Raw genomic sequence first — 15,685 nt, forward strand, 5'->3', positions numbered from 1 at the left:
ATAATAATTCAATCAGAATGTGTTTTTAACACTATGCAAAATTTTAACTTTCAGGCAGATATTTGGGAAAACCAGAGTGGACTCCATTTGCTTTGGGATTTCTTTACTTTTCTGTGCTCTATATCAAGGAATAAGATGCTAATACATTTAAGGTCAAGCTTTCTTTTAATTTATGCTGATTAAATGCTAAAATAATTCCACTAGCTGCAGTAGAGATAGACTGCATTTCCTCAACCTAAACACTAAAGAGAGAATGGACTATCTGTGTACTTGAACCCTCTGTGGCTAATTAAGACCTTGGCAATACCTCCAAATATATTTGCTCAACGATGGCATTGCTTCCAACAAGGCTGGGTTTCAGCTGAGTGACCAGTCTTTCTAGGTCACTGATTTCCACTTTCAGTAACTGGAAGTCCAGTTCTGTGTAAGATACACTGCCTGTCTCCACTTGATGCACTCTGATGGTTAGATTGAGGATTTGCTGCTGATATAGTTCAATTCTTTTTGAGTACTCCTTAACCTGAAAGAAAGAAAGAAGAGATACATATTCAAGTCCGGGTTGGCAAATAAGACAAGGCTATCTGACATCCTCGTAGCATTTCCAAGACACATATATAAAATATATTTATTTCTGAGTATGCATATCTTCCACATACTTGCCATATATGTTCTTCAGATAAACTGCATAAATGTAATTCTCATCACATCCATTAAAAAATATAAAATTTAACCCTCATTTATTGTTGGCAGTTTTAAAAAATCCCCTCAGAAATGCCTGGGGATAACTGAAGGCAGAATTTTACTCAGTCTTCCATTTTTTTAGCTCATTGCCAATATTGTCTCTGTGAGCTAATTTTATCCTCAGTATGCCAAGAACTTACATTGGTGAAAATTTTATTAAGAAATCTGCAGTGTATTATCTCTCAAAAGCAACCAGAGAAGGCAGCAAAATGCAATAAAGGATCCCCAAGTTTTTCAACTTCATTTCCTATTAACTCTGAATCCAAATAGGACTTTGTGTACATTTGAATTGTGTCAAGCATTGGCAGAACTGATTTGATGCTTGTCTTTGGGCAGGGAGGAAACATTTAAACACTGTGTTAAAAATCAAATCTGGTTTAAATGAAAGTGTTAAATATATGGCAGGCGTTAGCTGGAGTAATTTATATAGCAGCCTTTTCAGTCTTTGAAGCATTAAATAGTTGTCCAGATAAATATATTTTCACACATATATCTGCTGAGATAAAGGTCACAGCACAAGCATTGTGAAGCAGAATGTTAAGAATATTATATGGATTTGGGACTTCCCTTAGAAATGTTAGTTCCTTGAAATTTAACGCTTTGGTAAAGGCACATAATTTCCCATATGTTTCATATATCATTATATCACAAAAGATAAGTAGGAATAAATGAAATAGCTTGTTGCACCAGTAACTTCATATTTATACCCTCAGATGGTATTTGTGCCTTTATCTGCAGCACTGTAATTTCCATTACTATTATTTTTTCAGCTGAAAGACTTAGCCTACATCTTTCTCAAGCATTCCTGCATTATCTTAACATTTAAAAAAGTCAACACTTTTTTCTCATTGTCTGAAATCCTGCTGTGGTGTGAAGATCACAGACTCCCTGCTTTTTTTGCTCTGGCAGCAGCCCTTGAGACAGGCACCCAGAAAAAACCCCACATTTATCAAATTCCTTTCAATCTTGATTGAATCCCTTGGGTACCAAAGAGGAGGTATGGAAGCTCATAGCATGGAAATCAATAAGTTATATAGTGATGTGGATTAAGGAGGAGAAGTATAAGAGTAGATCCTCTGTTCAGAAGTATAATTATCAATAATGGCACAACTACCCTATAAATCTTAAGCCACTACAAAAGCCTGCATGGACATACATAGTATACATCAAAACCAGGATGTTCAGTTCCATGTATTTAAATCTGAGTTTGAAACAGATCTTCTGTTCTAAATGTGTGCAGCCAGGCTTCAAGCTGCTCAAAACTGTCAAGTTTCCACAAGCTGTAGCAGAAGCACCATGGCTCACAGCACTGGATGCTCTAGATGTCCCAGATCAAGCCAGGATAACTTCAATTCATTGAATTAAGAATCAAAAGTTATATAACTCAAGTTACACAATTAAGAATCAAAAAATAACAGCCTGAAAGACCTAGACCTAGTTCCTTGTTACTGGCTAGCAACAGTGATAGCTGGCATCCTTTGCCATAGCTGCCACTATCATCCGGTAGGGAATAGCAGGAAGAGCCAATCCTTTTGGAAAAGTCAGCAGTACTTGGACCTCACACTTTCAATGATCACCAAAATTAGTTTGGTGTTGAAAGACAACCTGTAAAAATAATTTGGAAAAATTATTCAAAGGTGAGTGTTTAAACTAGATGTGTGTATAGAGTTTGTTCAGCAACAACAAAAAAGTAAGATTATTACAGCCTGAGAATTATGAAGCAAGTCCATTTTAGAGCAAAATTGCACTGCTGGGTGAAGCTATGACTATCACAGAGTTAGCTGGAAATCTGTCTAGGTACTAATGACCTTTCTCACCGTGATACTGGAAATAATTAAGGAACTTTCTCACAGTAATACTGGTAACAATAACACAATATAGACTAAATCTACAAACCATTGGAATAAACAGGCTGCTGGAACTACTGATGGCTACTTACTCGTGAATTTGAAGTTTTCTCACGGATTTTCAGAGCCTGGACAAAATGCTGAGGGCTGGAACATGGCATACATAGTAATTTCAGCCCTGACTGCAGAATGCAGACCTGAAGTTCTCCTCCCATATTAGAGGATTTTCACTCAGTCAACCACCTAGGTCATTTAAGGACACGTCAACGCCATCCAGCAGAGTATAGCTGAGCCTGAACTAGCACCATCACTCTGCAGTGCTCTGCACAGCCACACCAGCATCGCAGAGAGCTTAAGCTAATAGCTCCCCTGGCGAATTACAGGACAAATAAAATTTTCTCAGCAGTGCTGCACTACCAGGTCTATACTGTTTTTGCAGATAAATCCAGCACATATGTTAAACACTGCAATGCTCTGTGAGGAGATTCCCGCCTGCTCAGATCTGGTTTAGGAGCTTCTGTAGGTTAGAAACATCAGTTGAAAAAAAGAACACTATATTGCTCTGTTGATTGGCAGATAGATTTAAGCAGCTTGTAATCCTTGCTCTTCTACTGCATCTACCTGCTCAAGACTGCCTGTAGTCTCTTGACAGGCTGGCACAGAAATTCTGTGCATATCCTATTTTTAGGGATACAGATCAATAACTAGTACTGATGGCTGATGCATTTGTCATAAAAGCCTAAAGTAGGGTATGATGAGTGCATAGGGCCTGGATTAGCCCTTTATAGGAAGAAAATGGAACCATATGAGGCATATATAAGGGGAAAAATCCTCAATTTCAATTTTTCCTCATTCCAAGCATAGTCACCTTCATTTAATGAAAAGGGCAGGAAAAATCTGCAATGCTCATTTAGTGTGTCATTTACCTGCAACTGGTATTTATCAAAACAGGTTTTGCAGCATGCAAGCAGACATTTCTCTAGCACACATTTGGAGAGTACCGAAGGGGGAACAAAGGTGCAATATGAAAATGTAAAAGAAAAAATGTGGGAGGAATGAGGGAAGATAAGAAATAAATTACAAACCCAGCAACTTTTTTAAATCACTCAGCCCAGGACAGTGGCTTTGAGCAGGTTTGACCTCTACAGATCCATAAGGAGCAAACTGGCAGTCTGCCTTCTGAGAAGAACTCCATTGCAGGTTAACCTCTTTTGAAAAGCAGGGGATTTTTTGCTCCTGTTTCTGTTAAGTGAGAATGTTGTGGCCATCACGAGCCATGTTCTGAGGCACTTTCTCTCCTTGTGGTCATGTGCTGATCTACCCTTGTTACAGAATTTTCCTCTCCTCCATCCTATTGAGAGGAACAGCCAATTCCCACTGCACTTTAAAAGGTTAATTTTCTTCTGTAATCATAATTATGCTGGCAAAGGTTGATGTGACAGAGGAAAAATTAGTCTGGTATTTTCAGCCTACGGTTTGTACTCACTTGGCACATGAGAGCATCTCTTTATCTGCAAGCTTCCTTGCCTGCTGATTCTATAAAAGGACCCCCTTGCTTTTTGAATTAGCCAACAATCAGGGAAAAGGTTAATGATTCAATCAGGTTGTTTATCTGGGACTTTTAGCACATGGAAAGCATCCTTAAGAGGGTCCAATCCTGCAGCTCCAATCCAGGAAAAGTTCCCATGAGCTTCAGAGGGCATTTTAGAAGAGCAACAAAAGCATGGATTCTCAGAGCCAAAAAAGGAAGCATGCAGTGGAAAGTCCCACTTCTGTGGTGAGACTAGGTTGTGTCTGAATGCAATTCCATATGAATTTGCTCAGGATCATTTCTAATAATGATCAATACTGAAAGCTTGGGTTTCCTCCATTTCATTACTTCCTGGTCTCTACGAGTATTATCATGACTGACTTAAGATACAGGACTACATAAGAAGAATTTTTTCTACAGTTTGAAGGGTAAAGAATTTTTGAGCATGAAGATTTATGCATGACAGGATCTCGGAATACTTAAGTTCAGATATCAATAAGGTAAAACTCAAAAACTCTTTCTAAAAAAAAACAAAACAAACAGAACATTATAACTGAGAAGTCTCACACACATCAATTTACACCAAAATTAAATCTGTTCATTTCAATTTCTGACCTAAAGTGTCTCTTTGCCCATATCACACCAAAGTATATGTCACACTTCAACTAGATGCATTGTAACACTGCTTGGCTGATTAGTCTCGACAGGATCAAATTCAGTGAAGCCTAAGTCAGGAATTTTCACTGTCTGCAGCGAGAATTACAAGTCGAGGTCAGTGTCTACACTGTGGTACACTGCTGGGCACAGAAGGGTGACAACAGTCACAGCAGCTGACACCAGCTGGCAACCTAGACACTAAAGTCTAGGGTGGGGACTCAGCTTGCCCTGAATTTAGAGGGGAGTTTCAGGTACAAATCTGGACACCTAATTTTAGGTATCTATAGAAGTAACCTGTGTTTTTATATGAGCAAGATGTCTGAATTCATGAGAGATCTGAGGTTGTCCACACAGAGAGGTCAAGCAGCACTTGAGATGCTCCCATATCTGCCCAGCACTAGCCTAAAGGGAACCCGCACCATTCTGAGTAAAATACCAGTAAGAGATAGGTTACACCAGCACAAGAGACTGCGAAAGGTAGTACACAACTGCCTTGAAGAATCATGCCAATATTTGGCTAGGAATCGTGCCCCTCATCCTGTCCCACTACAGCCACTTTCAAATGCTGGCACTGACCACAGTCAGAACAGTATGGGGGCCTGAAATCTCAGGGATTTTCGTGGCTCATTAACCCTGAGCTGCACTTCCACACTCCAGGGGTCCAGGTAACTCATGAGCTTGGAGGCAGCAGGACTTAAGTCAGTTTGTCCTTCATATCCCTGCTGACAGCTGAATGTGTTTCACTGTTAGCTCCAGCTCTTTCAAAACAAACTATTTGAACTGAAAGATCTTACCACCAAATCCTACGCCTGTTGTTGTGGGTTTTATGCACAACTTCTTATCTGTTCTTGATTATACCAGAGTAGGGTTATGAATATTTATGATTAGAATTTATAATTTAATGCTTTGCCTTTTCTGCTGATTAATTCAAGGACATTTCGTTTCTTAAGATGCTTGGTTTCCAAAGAAAACACTTTCTGCTGGACACCCAATCTGAATCCTGAATATTTATCCATCATAAAAAGTCAAAGGCGGATTCCTGTCTTCACAGGCATCTTCACCCAGTGCACTTCAGCATGTGAAGGTTTGCCCGAGTTCCTCAAAAAACGGATCTCAATTCATGCAACAAGCAACCAAAGCAGTGTTTGTCTTCAACAGAAATACATAATTCAGCAGTCTCAGTGCCACAGCCTCAGAGTTGAAAAGAATGATTTTTTAAAATTTATTTATTTTTCACTGTGAGAGCAGAAGCAGTGAAGGAGCAATTATTCACCTACTTCTTCACTCTGGACTGTGGTGACCTTTCTCCTCTTTCCCTTCACTGCCTTCTCACAATCTGGCTGGCTTGATACAAATAATAACACATGAAAGAGCAGGAGGCTTGGCTTCCTATAGCATCGTGTAGCAATCACAAACTAATAAAACTGAGCCAAAAGAGGAAAAACATAACCATTCTTCCAAAACATACCATATGCCTCTAGCTGAAAAGGCCTAGAACAGAGACCTGAGAATATTCAAATGTATGACATGTTACAATGTCAAAGATTAGAGATTGAATCACATTTCTCTATGTTCTTACAGAGCCCTCTTTCCCACTCTTTTAAGACACACCACAGAAAAATGTTCACTGCTGTACTTTTTTGTAGGCAGCCATTCTTCAGAAAAAATATAACTTATTTTTAAGACACAAGAACACCTTACTTTAGAAAGCTCTGCCTCAAACTTCTGTGAGAGCGTTGTGGCTATAATTTCCAGTTGCTCAGCCTTCTGCACTGGAAAGGTGGTATCGGGCAAGTACACGGAGCACTGACAAGTTCCCTCATCATTCACAGAGCCGGACACGTTGGCAAAGAGCTGCAAAAACAAATTGGTAAGAAAAAAGGTGTTAACATTATTCTCTAGAATCAGTACCTAATAATATCTGACAATAATATGAGTTTTGCCAATCATGAGATCAACAATTTCTTTACTAGTCATCTTTCACCTTTTTCTTCCAAGGAATACAAAATACCTAGCAATTTTTATTACTTGTCCTTACAAAACTCTCAAAAAATAGTTAAATATCGCTTTAAAGATTTTACCATTGGAAAAATGGAGACATATAATAGTCATTACGTTCCCAATCTTATGGACAATGTTCCTAAGATAACGAAATAACTTTTCCAGCAGATAGAAAAGCAGGTAACAGCAGGGAAATAATAATGCAGTAAGTCAGGTCTTACAGCTACTATTCTGTTCATCTAAACTGGACAAATCATTTAGCCATTTACATTCATAGAGAGGAAAGCACTGAAATAGAACTAGTAACAGGGAATGTTTTGAAGAAAAAAAAAAGTTCATTTGAAGAATGTGCAGCCAGCCACAGCAAACAGACATGTGAATTTAATTATACACCACTGAAAGGTGATGAATTAAATATGCAGGTTTGGCCTAAGGTAGAGATTCTTATTTTGCTACAAAATATTGCTCATAACACCCACACACCACAGCCCACCCATCCATCCTTGTGGATAGTTGGCAAAGCTCTTGCCCATGAATTGCCTTGTCCCAGTTGTCTGCATGCTCACAGCATCATCATTGAGCAATGTGTATGAGGGATAGAAAGGTCAGGGCTGGCACCTCCTGATCTTGCCATAATTTACAGCCAAGGCACACTGTAGTCTATAAACACCAGGCTGAATACTGAGTATGTTCTGAACAGTTCTTTTTGTTTGTACACAAAATGTTTCCAATTCACAAACCTATCACGAATTTATTAATAAAGATATTTTATGTTACTTTAAAATATTCTGGCACACACTTCAATGCAGCTTCATATTTTAAAGCTACAGACTTGCTCTTTAAAAACACTTTCCTGTAATCTCTTCTGCCTTGCAGAAATCCCAATGTTATTCATGTGTTTTCTCTTTTTCTTTCCCTCTTAAAAACAAAAAAGCAAACAACAAAACTATGTCCTGAGAGCTGACATTTCAGTACTTCTTCCCTTGCTTTTTCACAGCTTTCAACTAATGCCCTCACTGTAAAACCAGCCCAGAACACACAGTGATGACCAGCACCAAAGTTGTCTTGATCTGTGAGTCCAAAGAAAGAAGAGCACAAGCAGGAATGATCCCACTTCACACTTCTGGCAACCTCTTTACTGCAGCCACAACAAACAGCATGCATCTCATTTTCAAAGAAAGCATGGAAAGTTGTTTTATCTGTGTTATTCAAGCACCATGGGTCTTAAAACTTCAGACTGCTGAAGACATTTAACATGAAAGAAAGCGGAGAAGTATCTCATGGCATTCCAGAATGTCACAGCACATAACTTGCATTGATTTCTCTGCCAGGCAGGTTAACAAAGCACTTCTGAAAATCCCACTGAGAACACATTATGTCTAAGTTTCCATGTATTTTTGAAGATGTGGCTACTGGTATGTAAATTACTATGAAAAATTAGTTCCTAAATCACTTAGGTATTTCTACACCTCTGAGTCCCCAGTGTCTTGGCATGGTGGGGATGGCAGGCAAGTTGCTCAGCAATAATAAAGGAACAGATGGGAAAGACCAGAAGAAGAAATAAACGTGGCTTAGTGAGTATATGGGAGCTTCTTCAAGACTGTTGCATATTAGCATGCTAATTTTTGTGTGGAAGGTATTGTGTTCTGTTCCTTCTGTGTGTAACACAAATATGAGTATTTGTCTACAAGAGGGAGTATGCTATACATTGTATAGCAAGTGTGTGGTATACCTTTGCATGCATTATAGACCCTGCTGTAAACTACAGTCTCAACAGTATTATACCAATCAGTTTTCTAGACTTACCCTGCCTATTTCATGTGCTAAAAAAAATAAATTCATAAATGTATTCAGATATCTCCAAAAAAAACCACCCTTGAACTCATGCTTTTAACCTCCCTGTGAAAAACAATCATATTTTAACATTTGAGTTAGGAGGGTGCTTTGAGTTGAAGGCAGAGCTTCCCTGCAGTAAGTGCTGCTTATATTGAAGCCAACAGTTTCCCCAAAAGAGTGGAAACAGCCTGGGCAGACAGAACTGCTTCCATTCTTCCATTGGCATTACAAACATTGGGATCATGATGTTGACAAGACCAACAAGCACTGTTTAGTTAAAAGCCCCTTGGGTCAATAAGTGCTTCAATCAAAATATAATACCAGCCAAATGACAACCATGTAACAAAAATGTCTTCCGTCATCCTGTAGAAAAATACATGAGATAGACTGCTACTTTTGATGGAGTTGTACAGTTTTCAAAGTTTAATAATTTATACAGAACACTTAAAAGAGAGCAAACAGTCCTAGCCTACAGCAAGGACTTGACAGCAACATTTCACTCTGAAAAATTGTTACATATACGTATTTAAAGCTATGAGAAATGTTCCTTCTCCACATCCTTTCAAATTAAGAAAGGGAGTAGGAGCGAGCAGTTACTCAGTTTTCTGAAAATCAGGAAGTTTGTCACTGTAGCCTAGCAATATTTGCAGCTCTAAATCAGCTTTTTTGCTCATCCTAAGGCAAAGAATGGGATCCACAGAAAGCACACAGCAGGGCCACAGTAGGGACAGAAGCCACCTCAGCTGGGCAAGAAAATGGATCAAGTTTGGGTCCTGCTAATCAGAATCTGAAAGAGAGCCCTGACTCCATTTAACTTTCTAAATGCTCTACTAGAGCCAGAGACTCAACTCTGTCTCAGGAGAGGTCCCCTCTCACACTGGACTTGCCTAGACATACAAAGGATCTGCTGTGAAGCTGAACCAGCGCTTTGGATGAACTCTGTTTAGACAAGTTGCAGGACCATACAGAGCAATTGTGACCCACTGAATCTGCTCCAAAGTGCACATGTTATTAAACAGTCATTGACAGAAAGAGAGAAAGAAACTGAACTCTAAAATCTGCAGACCATGAGCTTAAGCAGAGGGAGCTGAATCTTATTTCTGTGCCTTCTGGTACAGACCAGAAGGCACAGAAATAAGATTCAGGTCCCTCTATCATCAAATAGCTGATAATATTTTTACTAGGTATAACAGGGAGAATCAAGATTCAAGAACCAAGAATCAAGATTTTCTCACTCCCAGCAACCACAAGTGGGCACTCCTCAGAAGATATTTTCAAGGCCCTGTTCTAGTTTAAGAGAGAAGACTTCCTCGGGGAGACTGTAATCACCAAGCTGTTTGGCACATTGGCATTAAACCCCCAGGGCCCCACCTGTTTCATGTCTGTGGTCCAGTTCAGCAGTTACAAGGTTAATGCCAAAGTTTTGGATCTGACTTAAGGCATTGAATGACATGGTAACAGTAGAGATGATTTTGGAGATCCACTACTTCCTAAAGTACTGGATACACAACACATAAATGCTTCTTCCAGGCAGCACAACTGGTTTACCTGTGTCAGAATTAAATCACTGAGTGACTGTGTAGCATTGAAAGAAAAGGACACAAGTGCCTAAATTTTGTCTTTTCTGGACTATATTGAAAAATAGTAATGGTTATACCTTTGGGGAAGTGAGCAATTTGCCATTTGTATTCCTAGGCTGAGTCAGATATGGAAGCATCGTACTGAGATGAGTGGTCTGAAAAACAAAGGAAAGGTTTTTTTAGAGTGATTTTCTGCATCGTCCCTTCCCCACCAAATAGCCCCCATCCTGCAGCTCCAAAGCACTTTGATTTTATTATGGGAGCTATTCTGAGCAACTGTAACATTTCTGATCTGCTACTGAGGCGACAGTCTGCCTGGGCACAGTGTCACTTCACAGACACCTCTCCTTGAAGAAAGGCTCTGTGTGACCAGAGCAAGGCAGGGGACGCTCAGCCTGTCCAGGAGGTGTGAGCTGAGGATGTGATGGGCAGCCGTGGCAGATTGCATGGCAGTCTAAAAGGACAGTGCCATGCCCCTCTGCCCTAAATCCAGAGAATACTGTCCTCCCAGCAGGAATGTCTCCTCCTCACCACCCAGCTCATGCCCCAGCCTCTAAGCAGAGGATTCACTGCCCCTTTCATACCAAGCTGTCAGGCTGTGAGCTGTGATGGCTGGGGCACATGTCCCACTCTGCTACTAGCACCATGGAGGTGACAGCATCCCACTGTGGAGAGGGAGCACTGGGAGAAGACACCACACTGCCAAGGATACAGCCAGATCCATCTTGGGAGACATTTATACAATAAGAATATGTTCGTTCCCTTTAACTTCCATCCGTGTCTAACGCCTGCCTTCCTGCCACAGCCAAGACAGCAGCTGTCACCCTGGCACCATACTGGGTGTTACCACAGCCCCACACAGCATGATGCATTGCTGTGATGCAGCACACTGTCACCCAGAATGGGATCTCACCAAAACCTGTGTCAAACTGGGAACTGGAGAAAGACACCCTCAGTGTCAAATGGCGTAACAGACGGAGCATCAAATGGGCTTCCCCTGCAACAGGACACTCCCTGCTGGGTCTTTCTGCATTTCTCAAAACCCAGCTGGAACCTTGCTCCTGAGCCAGGGGATGGTGGGGATATCCAAATGGCCAGCAAAGGGCAGATCTGTTAAGTGGCACAGTGTAAACAAGTTTTGTGGGACAATTTGTCAAATAAACCCTCTTGAACAGGTACTTGTGTGCTCATACAATTACACTGAGCATGATGGGCACCTGGTAGCAATTAACAGTGTTAGGGCAGAGATCATCCCAAATTGTGCAAATTACACAAACTCAGGACTAGCTTAAAGCTATGCAGACTAAGGAGGACTTTCTCCCCTATTAAGCTTTCTATCCTTAACTTATCAACATATATTTACACCTCCATCTTGAATTTTGCAGCTTTTCATTCCTTGAGCAGATAAAAGCACCTTCCCAGGAGGTGCTAACTTTACTGCCTGCATCCACAACACTCTCGAACTTAAAAAAAAAATGTAACTAGGGACACACAAATTTTCTGGTTGGTGAATAAACCAGATAAATTAGAATTACTGGGAGTCAAAATGGGTTTTTTTCTCCATTTTTAACTAATAAATACCAAAAAGGCAGTAATTTTTGGTCAAACAAAACCAAAATGCTTTGCTTCTTTTAAAAAAGTTAAGATATTCACAAAATCTTTTCCTGAAAACTGAACCCCCATTTTAAATTTAAAAAAAAAAGGACAGTACAAAATCAAAGCTAAACTATCTTTCATTAGTATAATTTTTTTGCTTTAAAAAAGCATTTTTTTAAAGTTGTTTCCTTCCTCCCCAAATTTGATGTAGCTTTTGGTTGGGGGTTATTCTGATTGATTTGGTCTGCTTTTAATTTCCCTCCTGCCCAACCAGATACAATTTTTTAGGGAAGAGGGAGAGCACCCAACAGTAACCAACTAATATGGCTTTCATGTGCCCAGTCACAGAGTATGACAGCAATCATGCAACTGGGAAAGTTCCCACCTCCCAGTTCCTTCCACATCAAAGATGTGGATATGTTCCTGCTATAAGCCCTTGCTAATTAATTAGAAGCTACACAGAGCATTTAATATCCACTCAGATCCTCACTGGGAGTTGCACTCATCTAACCAAAGGCAGAATTTGACTCTGACTTTAAACCTGTGCTTCACTTTTACATTTATTACCCAGTCCCTATACATTAGCTGGGGGGAGGATGGAGGAATACTTTAAACTTTCTCCATGCAGAGACCTCAGTCTTTGTCTAATAATTTTCCAGTAACCTTAAAAGAATTTTCATCAATCTAAACTGCATGAGAAGACAAGAAGGCACCAAAGCTCAGGTTATGAGACCTCTGTCTTACCCCTCCTGTTGCTGCTGTCGTCTCAGCCAGAGCACTCATGCTCTGCACGACGAGAAGCACAGCCACCAGTGTGTGCTTCATCTTCTCAGCCTGCAGGTGTGACAGCAAAGGGAGAAAGGGTTTCTTTTATAGTACAGTCTGGGGATTTCCCCAACCAAACCTTGAGGAACTTGTATGATATTTCTACAGGTTTTGGATAAGTGATGTCATAAACTCGTATAATAACCAAATTACTAACGTACAAAGAACACAAGTTACCATCATAAATTAACGACATCCAGTTTTCTAACAGGAAACCTTTTCCATGGGGTACAGTATCTGATCTTAATCTTGATTCTATAGAACATCAGGTGCTTATTTGCTACAAGAGGTAAACAGACATTCCCTTTACAGTGACTCAGTCATAAAAATCCTTGTAGATCCTTTGAAGATTCCTTCAAAGTTGTGCAGACAATACAGATCATTGTGGTATTTATTACTTCTTACATGTACAGAAAAGAGCAGGTCAGGCTAGACTGCTCACACACCAGAACCACATCTCCCTTTTCCCAAAGGCCAACAGACCTTTGCCAGTAAGTAAAATACAGAGAGGTCTCAACAGCTTTATCAGTTTCCTTGATTCTCACATAACACAGGTGGGACACAGATTACCTCCCATTTCATTCCCAGCAGGTTTGTGAGTCACATATTAACACTACGTGCCCATTAATGCTTACTCGTGCATTAACACTGTGTACCCATCTATGCTTACCCACCTGCTCTCTTTTCATGGGGCTGGATTCCACCTGACCACAACAATTCACTGTCCTGTCTCTAGAGCACTGATCCAGAGAGATGAAAAAAGGTCACACGCAATTAGCATTACCCCTACACTGCCCAGCTGTGCCACACCACCCTGTGAGAGCCAGCGAGCTGCCTGCAGTTCCCACAGCACCCAACCCACCATGGGAATTCTCCACTACCAACAAGCCTTGATAGTCAGCTGCAAACCTCCTGCACAGAAAAAAAACTAAAATTTCTCTGCTGAGTTCTTTGGATCACTGGGAAAATAAGTTTGGTGTTTGGAAGAAAGGTTCTAGTTGGGACTAAGGAAATGGCTATATCTATGTGCTTATAAAAGTCAAGAAGTCTCTAGACCAAAACATGACAAAACATTATTTTCCTTTTTCATTCTGTCAGGCTTAGTTCTACTGAGTCAGCAACAAAAGGCTGTAGCTGTGCCTAAGCGAAGAAAGAGGTTAGGAGATTCTTATTCCTTACCAAACTTGGTGGGCAGAGGTCAGGGCAGGAGCAGCAGTACTTCTGAGCAGCAGTGCTGCCTCATCTCCCTAGTGAGGAGCTCTTAAGGCTTCCTTGTACTACCATAGCACTATCAGCTCCAGGTGGCAATGGGAAAGCTGAGGCTTAGGGCAAATCCATACTAGAAAACTCTTGAGAGAAGCCAAGTCCACTGGAGTAACATGTTTTTTAACCACAGCTTTGCATAAGCATAAGCTTCCTGACATATTCACAAGGCTGGCAGCAGCATCTTGCAGGGTAAGGATATAATAACTTCTTGCAAAGACATTTTTTCACAGCAGAAGCTGCATCTCTACTGGAGGATTTCATGGCTAATAATTTAATATAAGATAGACAAGACCTGGAAGGCATGTGGTAATGTGTAAGCAAAAAGAACCAGATCCATGCTGGTAGAGCAAGAAAATGAATCCAGGCTTCTTCCTCACAGGTTACAGCAGTGTGCTTTCCTGTGTAAATCACAGTGCTGTCAAGGGAATAGAGAGACTGATGCTGTAAGTACCAACAGGAATAAAGCCTCGAGCTCCAAGAGAAGCAGATTGGCCTGTCAGTGCTGCTGAAGGTTGTGAAATATCCTTTGCACCATAAGAAAAACTCTTTGGCCACACCAGAATAGAGTTCAGGTGCAAACCAGCACATACATGTTGCAGAAAACTTGTAAGGCTATGCTGCCCACCAGGGTAGCTCTTCTCTCAGGTTGTGATAGCCTGCTATTGCAGAATTGCCACTTCCTTTCCAGAGTTTGGGCTTTTTTTTTGTTTTGGGGGGGGGGGGGGGGGGTTTGTTTGTTTTTTGGCGCTTTTTTTGTTTGTTTTGAGGGTTTTTTGAGTGAACCAACTGATCTCCATACAAAACCAAGAGAAAGTCTGGAAACAGATCACTTCCAAAAGGTTCCATGGATGAGGGTTTGTTCCATCAGCCCTACCTGATGTTAACCAGCTCTCCAACTCCTGACATGAGCCCTTCTATCACATCACTTGTTATGAAAATGTCACCCTGGTAGTCTTCAATCTATGCCTCAGGTTCTTTCTGATGCTCCAAACAAAAAGAATGACCCACACAAAAAAGACGTCCACAAACCCACACAGAAAGTAATGATCACATCTTAGCACCAAAGGGCCCAGAAGCTCTCTAAGAGGACAAGTGTTTCATCATGTGGATACAAGGGAAACCACTGGGCTGTTGCAAGGGAACAAGCTATGACCAGCATACAAACAGGCCATTTTTCCTGAGGCCCAAGCATTATTCCAAGGTGTGAATGCATCTAGAATGATAGATGAAGCAGCAAGGGAAAGCACAACACAGACACAGGTAAATTGAGCTGACAGCACAGACGCATCTGTGTGTATGAAGACTCCAGATTAGTAGCATGCAACAACTCCTTGTCAGCTTGCAAACTGCCTGAAGGCACCTACAACTGGCCTTGCTAAGGCACCACAAGTCCTGCTGGCTACAGAGAGGGCAACTTTGCAGCACACACGGCCATTCTCACATACTCCACTGCATAGCAAGCAAGCGAAATTTTCTAGGCAGCTTTGTGCTGCCAGCACAGACACAGCATTGAGTTTGGAGCCTGATATCTAATCAGGAGAAAAACCTGTTTTCTGAGCATAACAGTGAGGCTCTGTTCTTTCCAGAGGCTGGGACTGCAAATCACCCACAAAGCATGAAAGTTTCTCAATAGTTTTATGTTTAAAAGGCAGTTCCAAGATAGGAAGCAAATATTGGCTAAGTAATGACAGTTAATCAGTTGCTTTAGCATTTTCTGCAGTATTTGCGTTTGCACATGACCTTGCAGAGACAATGGGGATCTACATTTTTATTCCTAATTGAAGAGTAATTAATCTTAAATAAAA

General features: G+C 40.8%; 1 protein-coding gene across 6 annotated transcripts in view; it reads right to left on the reverse strand.

Moving 5' to 3' along the window:
- Positions 1-15,685, reverse strand: part of OLFM4 (olfactomedin 4) — a 47,417-nt gene that overhangs the window by 10,576 nt on the left and 21,156 nt on the right. For 2 of the 6 annotated variants that reach the window (XM_064408660.1, XM_064408659.1), the window contains exons 2-6: positions 13,289-13,354; positions 12,534-12,623; positions 10,271-10,348; positions 6,478-6,630; positions 308-520 (exon numbers count right to left, since the gene is read on the reverse strand). In XM_064408660.1, coding sequence (XP_064264730.1) covers positions 308-520; positions 6,478-6,630; positions 10,271-10,348; positions 12,534-12,623; positions 13,289-13,354 — 600 coding nt within the window. The remainder of the gene's footprint in view (positions 1-307; positions 521-6,477; positions 6,631-10,270; positions 10,349-12,533; positions 12,624-13,288; positions 13,355-15,685) is intronic. The other 4 variants (XM_064408662.1, XM_064408661.1, XM_064408663.1 and 1 more) reach the window with 3 other exon arrangements.

The sequence above is a fragment of the Passer domesticus genome, chromosome 2, assembly GCF_036417665.1.
Source record: "Passer domesticus isolate bPasDom1 chromosome 2, bPasDom1.hap1, whole genome shotgun sequence".
Taxonomy (NCBI): domain Eukaryota; kingdom Metazoa; phylum Chordata; class Aves; order Passeriformes; family Passeridae; genus Passer; species Passer domesticus.